Source organism: Peromyscus leucopus, chromosome 5 (assembly GCF_004664715.2).
Source record: "Peromyscus leucopus breed LL Stock chromosome 5, UCI_PerLeu_2.1, whole genome shotgun sequence".
Lineage (NCBI taxonomy): Eukaryota > Metazoa > Chordata > Mammalia > Rodentia > Cricetidae > Peromyscus > Peromyscus leucopus.
The window spans coordinates 113,455,666-113,468,052 of NC_051067.1; the positions used below are offsets into that span (position 1 = coordinate 113,455,666).

At 47.5% G+C, this 12,387-nt stretch overlaps 1 protein-coding gene across 1 annotated transcript in view; it reads right to left on the reverse strand.

Moving 5' to 3' along the window:
- Window positions 1-8,333: 8,333 nt before the first annotated feature.
- LOC114709106 (fatty acid 2-hydroxylase) overlaps window positions 8,334-12,387 on the reverse strand; it is a 57,713-nt gene continuing 53,659 nt past the window's right edge. Inside the window, 6 exon segments of the mRNA XM_028892762.2 lie at window positions 8,334-8,386; window positions 8,389-8,412; window positions 9,764-9,913; window positions 9,916-9,987; window positions 9,990-10,014; window positions 11,257-11,429. Of these exon segments, the coding sequence (XP_028748595.1) occupies window positions 8,334-8,386; window positions 8,389-8,412; window positions 9,764-9,913; window positions 9,916-9,987; window positions 9,990-10,014; window positions 11,257-11,429 (497 nt within the window).

Here is a 12,387-nt window from a genome sequence, read left to right on the forward strand (position 1 = left end):
GTTGACTGACAGTCACACCAAAGGAACCTTGAGCAAAAGAGGCCTCAAAGCCCACCCCCACAGTGACACACTTCCTCCAACAAGGCCACACTCCTAACAGTGCCACTCCCTTTGGGGGGGCCTTTTTATTTCAAACCACCACATATGAGAAGACATTTTACTTTGGGCCTCCACAGCTGGAGGCTGTCTGGAGGCTTAGTTCACTAATTTTTAATTTATTTGCCCCTTTATCACTTGTTTGTTTTTTTTTTTTTGTTTTGTTTTGTTTTTTTTGTTTTGTTTTTCGAGACAGGGTTTCTCTGTGTAGCTTTGCGCCTTTCCTGGGACTCACTTGGTAGCCCAGGCTGGCCTCGAACTCACAGAGATCCGCCTGGCTCTGCCTCCCAAGTGCTGGGATTAAAGGCGTGCGCCACCACCGCCCGGCTGCCCCTTTATCACTTGTTTTCTCCCCACACACATTCCCTATAGGGTCTCACGTAACCTAGGCTGGCCTGGAATTCAGTGTGTAGCCGAGGATACCTTTGAACTTGTGATCCTTCAGCCTTTCCCTCCCGATGTTGGGATTACAGAAGTGAATCACCACACTCGTCTTACATGTCGCTGTGGATTGAACCCTTCACGCGCTCCCACAGGTCATAGATGGGGCAGGTGTTGAGGTCAGCCAACTCATAACTCTGGTTCTATTCTTGCTTGTTTTAATTTTGGCTATTTTAACAGGTGTGTGGCTATGTCAAAGTGATTTTAATTGGCATTTCCTTGGTGCCTAATGATGTTAAATATCTTTCAAGGGCTCTTTGCCTAGGACTGCCTCTTTGGTGAATGTCTGTGTCTTCTTGTCCATTTTCAAAGATGATTATTATTACTTTTTACTGGTGAGTCTTGAGAGTTTGTGTATTACAAAATTTTTGTTTAGTATTTGGTATCCAATGGCCATGGAATAACAACTAAGAATAAACTTGGCCTAAACCTCAAACCTTCTACAAAAATTAACCCCAAAGGATCATGGATTTAAATGTAAAGCAGAACTAACAAAACTTCTAGAAAGTGGTGAGAAAGAAGCAGAATTAAATAAAAGAAATGAAATCAAGGAAACCAGGAAAATTCTGGAAATGAGTCTAATGGGATCAGTGCGTGTGTGTGTGTGTGTGCGCGCGCGCACACACACACACACACGCACTCAGTTAGGCAAGTGTGTGTGTAAGCCAGAGGGTGACATCAGGTGTCTTATTTTGTTTTAATTTTTAAATTATTGTGTTTGAGCATGTATGGGTGTTTTGCTTGCATATATGTGTGTATGCCATGTGCATGACGTGACCCTGGAAGCTAGAGAGGGTGTCAGATCCCCTGGGACTGGAGTTACAGATGGTTGTGAAGCCATGTAGGTGCTGGAATTGAACCTGGGGTCCTCTAGAAGAGCAGTCATGTGCCTAAACCACTGAGCATCACTACAGCCTTCTACTATCTTATTTAATTATTATATATATATATATATATATATATATATATATAATATTATATATATATCACATAACTGTTTTTGCTGCATGTATGTATGTGCACCACGTGAATGCCTGCAAAGGTCGGGACAGGGCATCAGGTCCCCTGAACTGGAGGTACAGACAGTTGTGAGCCACCATATGGGAAGCCTGGTCTTCTGGAAGAGCATCAAGTGGTCTTAACTGCCGAGGCATCATCTCTTATTTTTGATACAGGACTTCTCGCTGAACCTGGAGCTCACTATTTCAGTTAGACTGGCTGGCCAGTGACCCCCTAGAATCTGCCTGCTTCAATTCCCCAGAGCTGGAGTTACTGATGTTTGCTTTTTATGCACGTGCTGGGATCAAACTTCAGGGGTTAGTGGTAAAGTGTTTTCAGTGGAAGCATGAGGACACTGGAAACTACAAATCTTCATGGAAAGAAATTGCAAAGCCGTGGGAGCGAACACCTGGCTTCACTCCCCATCCATCGACTTGTTTCCTCTCCTGTATCTGGAGAACAGTGCAAAATAAGCGAAGGAGCACACTGCTGCTGTCACAGATGAGCCTCCACGGTGCTGAGTGGGATGGAACACAGTGCTCAGATTGGAAGAGCAAAGAGAAGTCAGCACATCTCAAATCTCGCTGTTTCATGTCTTTGAGTGTCTACTTCTTCTGTATACTGTCTCTTTCAGCCCTTCTGTGCTGGCTAGTATTATATCAGCTTGACACAAGCTAGTGTTATCTGAAAGGAGGGAACCCAGTTGAGAAAAACGCTTTCATAAGATCCAGCTATAAGGCATTTTTTTTTAAATTAGTGATTGATGGGGGAGGGCCCAGCCCATGGTGGGTGGTGTTATCCATGGGCTGGTGGTCCTGGGTTCTATAAGAAAGCAGGATGAGCATGCCAAGTAGGGCAAGCCAGCAAGCAGCACCCCTTCATGGCCTCTGTATCAGCTCCTGCCTCCTGAGTTCCTGTCCTTTGATGACGAACAGCAATATGGAAGTATAAGCCAAATAAACCCTTTCCTCCCTAACTTGGTTTGATCATGGTGTTTCATCATAGCAATAGAAACTCCAACTAAGACGCCTTCCTTATGATAGTTCTTCTTGCTGTATTATGTAAAATTCTAATTTCATTAATTTTTTTTTTAATTTTAAAGATTTCATTTTGTTTGCTTATAACATAGCCAGATGGGACTATTCAACCTTGGACTTTCAGGCTCCAAAACGGTGAGTAAAATAAACCTCTTTTTAAAATTTATTTATTGATCTATTTATTTATTTATATTTATTTTGGTTTTCCAAGACAATGTTTTTCTTTGTAGCCTTGGATGTCCTGGAACTTATTTTGTAGACCAGGCTGGCCTGGAACTCAGAGATCTGCCTGCCTCTGCCTCCCAAGTGCTGGGATTAAAGGTGTGTGCCATCACCAACTGGCAAACCTTTTTTTTTTTTTTTTTAAATAAAGTAGCTACTCTCAGGCATTTTTGTTATAGCTACATAAAATGGACTAAGACAGTTGATTGACAGGGGGTAACCATAAGTAAAGCTAGATGATGCCCCTGAAGACGATCCTCAACCAGTGGGGGGAGGGGGAGACTAATGAGTAAACATTGTGGTGTCTTGTCTTCAGTTGGCTAAGCCTGGCAGGTATTCTCACGTTTCTCAAAGTTAACTCGCACAGGCCTGTGAAGAAAACTCCAGCCACTGTGGCTGTTTGGAAATCCATATAATGGTGTTCAATTTTCCTCCTTAAACAAGAAATAAGACAGGAAAGTCAGGCAAGAGAACAAGATGGGAAAGTGCTAGAATTTTAAAGTGAACCACAAATGTGTGGTTTCCAAACAGGAACTCTTGAGGGGTCTCATACTGAGGCAGGGCTGCACACTGTCACCAGGGGGCAGCAGAGGCTAGGGACCAGAAGAAGAGGAAGAAGCAATGGTCTAGGCAGAGATCTGGTGGAGACAAGGCTGACTCACACTGGGCTTTGCTACAAGATGGTTATTGTTCTAGGCACAAGAAGGAAGTATACAAAGCTGAAGGGCAGAGATCAGAGTCAAGGGCTAAATTAAGAATTCGGTGGCCGGGCGGTGGTGACGCACACCTTTAATCCCAGCACTTGGGAGGCAGAGGCAGGCGGATCTCTGTGAGTTCGAGCCAGCCTGGGCTACCAAGTGAGTTCCAGAAAGGCGCAAAGCTACACAGAGAAACCCTGTCTCGAAAAACCAAAAAAAAAAAAAAAAAAGAATTCGGTAGAACAGAATTAAGAGGGCAGTTCTTCCAGCCATCCAGGAAACGCCCAAAGACAGCAGGTCTGGGGAGTGCAAAACACCAGGACAGACAGAACAAGGGAACTCTGGGTCATCCCTGGCAAGGCATTAGGTGTTTGACAGAGAACCAGAAAAGGGGAATTTATAGATCATTAAGAGTCAACCTGTGGGATTAGGGATTTAGCTCAGTGGTTTAGAGCGCTTGTCTAGCAAGCGCAAAACCCTGGTTTGGTCCTCAGCTCCAAAAAAAGAGTCAACCTGTGGATTTTTTTTTTTTTTACGCTGATAAGAATTTAAATGTTCTTTTGAGCAAGCTTTCTTGCATTTCTGCTGGGTTGGACAAACTGTGCAAACGCTATTGCCCTTGGCTACCCACCATAACGACGTGGAAAGATCTGTTGCTGGAGACGCCACACAGTTTGGCTGCAGAATGTAGAGAGATCAGTCTCAACCAATGGTAAACATTTCCTGCAGGCGGTTGCCATAGTGACTGAAGGTGCAATGAAGGTCGCTGAGGAGAAAAGACATCCATGGTCTTACGCAGGGCTGGGTACCACATGCTGCAATACCAGCCTGCCAGGAAGCTCTGCTGATTGTGCAGCAGCAGCATGACCATTATGGAGCAGCTCACTGATTTCTGATTGGACTCAGAGGCCTGTTTCACTGGAGGAATTTCATGCCTGCTGCTGTCATCCTGGTCAAAGCTGGGGAGGTCATAGGCCCTAGGTAGAATCTGCTATTGTTATTTTGCTAAGTGTTTATGCTACCAAATTGCTTCCTAAATGTTCATGTTTGTATTTGTAGACCTGGGCTGTTCTCAGCCTTCGTCAGAGAAGCTTCTTTTTGTCATGGACAGCAGTCATTGGAGGGATGTTCCAAACTGGACACAGTGCTGAGACTAAGAGACCGAGAGCAGATAGGCAGTGGTGGCACAGGCCTGTAGTCCCAGCACTCAAGAGGCAGAGGCAGGCAGATCTCTGAGTTTGAGGCCAGCCTGGTCTACAGAACAAGTTCAGGAAAGCCAGGGCCACACAGAAAAACGCTGTCTCGTTCCCCAAAATGTTGTCTTTGGACATAACGTGTCTATTGAAATCATGATCACACAGCGGCTGTGGTTACCTGCACACGATCAATCCAGCCAAAGTCCCAGCATAGATGAGGTAGATGATCACAGGTTCCAGTTATATTGAAGAACTATTGACAGTGAATAGTTTCTGAGAGAGGGTTTTTGTTTTTGTTTGTTTTTGAGGATGTGGCCAGCTGGTAGGTTTTCCATGACCCCATGGATGGCCCTATACCACACAACATACATGGGCAGCACTAACTGGAATTAACTGGTTGTTTTACTTTGCCTTCTAGAGTGATAACATAGGCTGATCCACAACAGCCAGGGGAGAAAAAGGGTTCTTGGGATTACACATTCCAATCACGGCCATCATGAAGGGAAGCCAGCAGGAACTCAAAGGAGGAATCTGGAGGTGGGGGCTGAAAGAGAAGCTAGGAGGGACTTACTGGCTTGCTCAGCTTGCTTTCTTGTACAACCAGGACGGCCTTCCCAGGGGTAGCACTGCCACATCAATTATTAATGGGTTAGCACGGCCACATCAGTCATTAATCAAGAAAATGCCCACCGGCATGCCTACAGGCCAATCCGATGGAGCCATTTCCTTAGTTGATGCTCTCCCTTCCCAGATGACCCTGGCTTGTGTCAAGCCCATGTGTAGCAGAGGTTTCTCCAGTCCCATTCCGCCCCACGGTCCCACAGCCATTTATAAAATAATCATTTAAAGGCTTAATATAATTACCAATTGTATGGCCAATGGCTTAAGTTTCTTGCTAGGTAGTTCTTATAATCATTTCTATTAATCTATAAATTGCCACACGGCCATGGCATTGCCAGTCTGCTGGCATCTTGCTGCTCCTTCAGTGGTGGATCTTTCCTTCCTCTCCTTTCTTCTCTCTGTATCTCTGCTGGGATTTCCACTTCCTCTAAGCTGCCTTGCCATAGGCTAATGCAGCTTTTTTTTTTTTTTTATCAACCAATCAGAGCAACACATATTCACAGCATACAGAAAGACATCCCATAACACCCATGGGTTATTAAAAATGTCATGAAGATCAGAGGGAGCATATTGGGGGGATATGGGAGGGGGAAATGGAGGCTAGATAAGGTCATACTTAGTTGTATACATGTATGAAATTTTAAAAAATAAAGAAAAAAATTCAAAATCCTTTCCCTAGGGTATATCAAGGTGGATTGTGAGATTGATCCCTTCAGGATGCAGGCAATAAGCAGAGAGGCTGTCTGCAGAGAATTTAAAATCAGTAATAAGACCCAATACAAGGGCAGGTAAAGGACTTGTCATCAAGCCCAATGACCTGAGCTTGATCCTTGGGACCTGTGACAGGCTTCAGACCTTAGCACAACTGACTCCATGGTGGAAGTACCATTCAGGCCGTAAAATCCAGCACGTGGACAGCACCACTTACCAAAATGAAAACAAGGACCTAATCCATCAAAGTCAACCCACAGGTCTGGGAAAGTCTCTAAATGCATTAACCTTGCTTTTTGGCTTCTGCAGTTCTGCTTCTAGCTAACTGTTCTTGCTAACTGAGCTGTGTCAACCCGGGATGTGGTTTTGTGTTTCAAAGCTCATCTGAGAAAGGCTTGGGGCTGCACTAGGACCCTGAACACCCAGTGTAGTTGCTGGTCAGCTAACTAAGACTCTCTGTTGACTTCAACCTGGGTCTGAGTAGTCTTCTCTGGTGGGTGCTTCAGAACAGGGTCATACGGTAGAAAGAGAAAACTGACTCCTGCAAATTGTCCTCTGACCTCCCCATGTTCACCATGGTATGCAAGTACACATACATACAAAATTAACAAATAAATATAATAAAGAAAAAATAAAAGCCAAGGCTTTTTGTTTGTTTGTTGTTGTTGGGTTTTTTGTTTTTTTTTTGTTTTTTTTGTTTGTTTGTTTGTTTTTTGTTCTTTTAGATAGGCTTTCTCTGTGTAGCCCTGGCTGTCCTGGAACTCGCTCTGTAGCCCAGGCTGGCCTCCAACTCAGAGGTTTGCCTGCTGCTGCCTCTGTCCCTGCTGGGGTTGAAGGTATGTGCTACAACACCTGGCCTGCCAGTCAGTTTTTTAGTTCCCACTCCCCAGCAACTTTATACAAGCTGCTCAGTGAAATACCATCTTCCTTCTAGACCATTCCTCTTTCCCCGTCATGACGGGGGGTCGGTCACCATCAACAAACACTGGCGGATCTTTGTTGGTTTCTTCTCAGTGTTTTATTTTTCAAAATATACAATTTATTTACATCTTTATTTCACAACCACAGTTTTGTATATTTATCTCAAAATCTCTAGATAGCTTCACCGTAAACAGCGTAAATCACAGGACCAGTCACACTGCCTCTCTTTAGTCTTTGCACCCACTGGGTTTTTGACAAGTTTCAAGTAGTAATGGCTTGTGGGTAGGAAAGAACAAAAAGGAAGGCAAGATGATTTTTTATATTTATATATGTATATATATGTATATAAGCTCAACACATAGGATTAGAAAGGGCCATCTGACCAGCTACTTCATTTGAGGTCAGATCAAGAATATTTATGTGATTTATAAATAAGACTTCAGGAGCAGTGAGGGCTCTGGTTACGAGGAAGAACGGTCTCAGGGTGGGGAGGCAATAAGGCACCACATGAAAGCCCATGCTGGCTTCAGGAGTCACTGCTGGGAGGGTCCTGAGTTGGGGCAGGCAGCCACCTGCGTAGGTGGAGGCCAAGAACGGCAAGGGCTACGGTGGGGCTCTCACCAGTGCAGAAACCTCTCCAGCCTCCTTGGGGAGCAGTTTGTGGTTTGGGGGCAGAGGGAGATGGAGAAAGCAGCTGTGGATTCCCAAAGACAAGGGCCAGAGCTCCTGTCAGCCTGGCACCAGATGCCGGCCACCCTCAGGCTTTCTGCCCCGGAAGATAAATGCCGACTTTGCTTCCACTGAGGCAGCTGGTGGTACAGCTGGTATCTGGGGTTGGCAGGGCCCAGGGTGGCTGTCCTGGGGTCTGGCATGGCCTGTGGGAGGCGTTGTGCTGCTCTTCTTGGATAGCCCTTCATTCACTTCTGAACCATCAAACTCTCAGAAGGAGCAGGAGGGTAAGATGTGGCCACAGGCCTGCACACCATGCTTCTGCTGTGGGCACAGCGGCCCTTCTGCTGCACGGGGAAGCTCCCAGGGAGCCCAGGGTTCTAAGGCACAGGTGGGGTCAGTTTCCTTCATGCCCTTGGGGTCATTGTCTGGACCCGGAATCAGTACTGAGGGCTGAAGCTTAGGCAGAGGTGCCAATGAGGAGGTCATAATTCTCTGAGAAGGAGCGGTCCCCAAGGGCCACTTGGCTATCAAGAGGATGCTATCCTCACACAGTAAGCCAGAAGGGAAGCCCTGCCTTAAGGTCTCCACCAAGCCCCAGGGCTAGACAGAGCCCATCCTGCCTGGCCAAGCTGATCCAGCAGGGTTTGGATGGAGGCGGGGGTAGGGCAGGGTGCAGGGGCCAGGACTAGACGAGGGCAGAACAGAGGGTCTCGGGGCTGTCACTGCATCTTCGGGTGAGATTCCTCTGGTATGAGGGTGTGGAAAAAGTAATCCACAATTTAGTGCTGATGCCAAACCCTGCAGAGGGAGACACAGGGCAGAAGATAAGACATTAGAGCAGAAATTAGCGCACAAAGGAATTGACTTGGGTAGGTAGAGCCAGAGGAAATTTCAACATCTGTCCTGCCGTCCCTTCCAAGGGCCAAACACCTGTGTCTCTATTGTTCTCCAAGATAGAGTTGATGTAACCCCAGATTCCTTCTGCAGCCTGAGTTCCTGGATGGGCCTGGCCCTGCCTGTCTTCCCCAACACTGCCCTCCTCAGCTTCTCCCTCTTCCTTGCTGGGTCAAGTTCATTCCTGCCTCAGGGTGCTGCTCCTGGAAGGCCTACTTCCCAGACACTGCCTTCTTTTCATTTGGGTCTCAGCTCCAGTGACATCTGCAGTGACCTTGAATTACCTGATCTAGGGCTTTACTTGCCAGCAAGGGAGTCACAGTGAGCACTTGACTAATGAGTGCTGGGAGTGGCTAGAGCTTCAGAGGAACTGATTTCTGATTTCCCTCAATTCAAATTAAGTTTTGATGTGCACATATATATTTGACTCAGTTACTAGATAACTCAGAAGTATGTTTGGAGCAACTGATATCTGTGAATCTGTCTTTTAACTATAGATTTTATTGAAAAACATAGATATAGATCAAGTATTCCTGATGAAAATTTAGCATATGAATTGAGATGTGCTCTCAGTACAAAATAGACAGTATAAGGGAATGTAAGAGAGCTCATTAATGCCTTTTATGTTAATTACAAGTTAAGATGGTAATACTTTGACAATATATCATGAAATTTTCTTTTTTCCTTTTTTTTTTTTTTTTTTTTTTTTTTGATTTTTTTCGAGACAGGGTTTCTCTTTGTAGCTTTGGAGCCTGTCCTGGATCTCGCTCTGTAGACCAGGCTGGCCTCGAACTCACAGAGATCCGCCTGCCTCTGCCTTCCGAGTGCTGGGATCAAAGGCGTGAGCCACCACCGCCCGGCCATCTTAAAATTACTTTTTTTTTGTTTTTGTTTTGTTTTTTAGAGACAGGGTTTCTCTGTGGTGTTTTGGTGCCTGTCCTGGATCTTACCCTGTAGACCAGGCTGGCCTTGAACTCACAGAGATCTGCCTGTCTCAGGCTCTAGAGTGCTGAGTTTAAAGGGGTACACTACCACAGCTAGCCCAATGCTCTCTTGCTTTTTTAAAGACACTTATCGCCGTCTGGGACAATCTGTGCCATGTATTAATTCCCACGTCTGCCCCTCTGCATAGCCATCTACACAAATGAGCCCTCGGCGTATGACCTTCCCTCAATGGAGGCCAGCTCCTAGTTGGAGGCTGAATCTACCAGATAAGTCAACACTCAAAAATAAAGGCTGGGAATCCCAGCCTTACCTGATTTCTGGTATTCAAAGTGATGCTTGACATGGTGGGCCTTCATGTTGTACAGGTAGGAGCCCTTGTGTGGTGAGCCAAAGTGCAGATAGTAATGGGTCATGTCATAGAGGACGTAGCCCAGGAGACCCCCTGCAAAGATGATGCCTGCACAGCCTCCGGCAGGATGAGCCTCAGGAACACATAGAAGAAGGCAATCACTAGAGAGGCTGGCACTGGGGGAAGACCAGGCGGGAGCCATCAAAGGGTGCCTGTGGACAGAGAGGCATGGTTATCAGAGGCAGCCCAAGGCTGGTGGCCTATTTGTGGTTGTGGTATGTATGAGATGCTACTCACGGAGTGGAGCAGCCAGATGTTCCACTGAGGGGAGAGTGACCTGTCCTGGAAAGGCTTGGTATCTTTGTAGCTTTGGGACAGGCAGGTCAACATGCCTGAAAAGACCCAGAGAACGTATCCTTCTTCTTATTTACTAGCCAGGATGGGACTTGGCAAACTGCCCAAGGACACACCATGCTCCTGAGATCACTTGGGTTCTGGAACTTATTAGCTGCCAGACGGGAGTCCTGACCTCATCTACCAAGCCCTTTGCTAGAGGGACTTTCTGGAGTCATGTGGGAGAGCCACACATCAGTAACCTGGGTCAATACAGTCTGTGGTGAGAGGAGCCTAGGAGCCGACTATGATGTTCCCATCTTTGTTGAAGATGGTTTACAGTGAGCCAGAGAATCAGAGCCCAAGCCGTTGGCTCTTGACCCTCAAAGGAAGAGGGAGGGTTACTCTGTTCCTTAGTCTCCCAAGCTTCAGTCTCCACTGTGGGATAGGAGCACAGAAGCACCACCTTCAGAAGACAACCTTTACAAGGGCGAGGGTTTTTGTCTGCTTTGTTCACTGAAATCTAGTACGATACCTGTAGTATTCAAAGAACATGACTGGGTCAATGAATGAGTTGTAAGCATCAAAGATGATGATGAATTTGGGTGGTGTATAGACGTCAGTGTTAATAATCATGGTGTGTGCGTAACACGAGAGTATGTACGTATGGTACTCATATGGAACCTCCCTGGCTCAGATGAGAATGTCCAGCCCAGTTACCCCTCTGAGTAACCACAAACATCTTCCGTGTCCATCACTCCAAGCCCAGAACTGGATTCTCAGGAAGACTCTTGGGAGCTGGCGATAGCTGCAGGGCTTTCTGGAGCGGGCTGCGTGTGCTGGGCCTGGAGCTGGCTGCGTGTGCTAGGACTGGAGCCGGCTACATGTGCTGCGCCCGGAGCTGGCTGCGTGTGCTAGGCCTGGTGCCGGCTGCGTGTGCTGCGCCGGGAGCTGGCTGCGTGTGCTGGGCCCGGAGCTGGCTGCGTGTGCTAGGCCTGGAGCCGGCTATGTGTGCTGTGCCTGGAGCCGGCTGCGTGTGCTGGGCCCGGAGCGGGCTGCGTGTGCTAGGCCCGGAGCGGGCTGCATGTGCTGGGTCTGGAGCGGGACCCAATACTGCTCACCTTGTGGTGCTGGCCGTGCATGACAAAGTGCAGCATGATGAGGTAATGGCTGTCGCTGGGGGGCTTCATGTGGAACAGGAAACGGTGGATGACATACTCCACGAGGGTCCAGAAGAGCATGCCCAACACAAAGAGGCCTGGGAACATGGACTTGGGTACCGCCACTGAGTAATCTGCGGCGGAGCCAGAGAGATGCACAGGGTTGATGAATGCCATGCACACACCCCGGCTAACTTGGCTGTCGCCACCTCTGCCTAGTAGCTATGGCGGGCACCACTGAAGAGCCCTATGGTAACGGGAGAGGAGGCTGTGAGAATCTACAGTGGGCTTGGGAAAGGTTCTTTACTAGAGCAAAGGGGCGACTGATCAGAGAGCCAAGGTTTTCCAATGGGGGCTGCAGGAGGTACAGCTCTGGCTGAGTGCCGATTCTCTACCTAGAAGAGGGTAACTCAGTGGCATGGGGGAAGGAAGGAGACCATCTCGAAAGAGCTGTCAGAGCCAGCAGTCACTGATAGGAGGAATGAACAGGTGCGGACTGTGAGCATGGGAGGGGATGGACAGGAAGGACAGGAAAACCTAAATACAGAGAGGTCAATAGATTTGAAATCATAGGATCTGAGGAAACTAGCAGCCTGGATGGAGGTGGGAGGCTGTGCAGGTGTAGTCATGTGTGTGTGGATGGAGGTGAAGGCTGTGCAGGTGTAGTCATGTGTGTGTGGATGCAGGTGAAGGCTGTGCAGGTTTCATGTGTGTGTATGGATAGAAGGCTTGCAGGGTGTCATGTGTGTGTGGAGGTAGAAGGCTGTGCAGGTGTAGTCATGTGTGTGTGGAGGTGGAAGGCTGTGCAGGTGTAGTCATGTGTGTGTGGAGGTGGAGGTGGGAGAGGCTTGTGCAGGGTGAGTGTGCAGTGTTAGATCATGTGTCTGTGTGTGGAGGTGGAAGGCTGTGCAGGTGTAGTCATGTGTGTTGTGAGGTGGAGGCTGTGCAGGTGTAGTCATGTGTGTGTGTGGAGGTGGAAGGCTGTGCAGGTGTAGTCATGTGTGTGTGTGGAGGATGGAAGGCTGTGCAGGTGTAGTCATGTGTGTGTGTGGGAGGTGGTAAGGCTGTGCAGGTGTAGTCATGTGTGTGTGT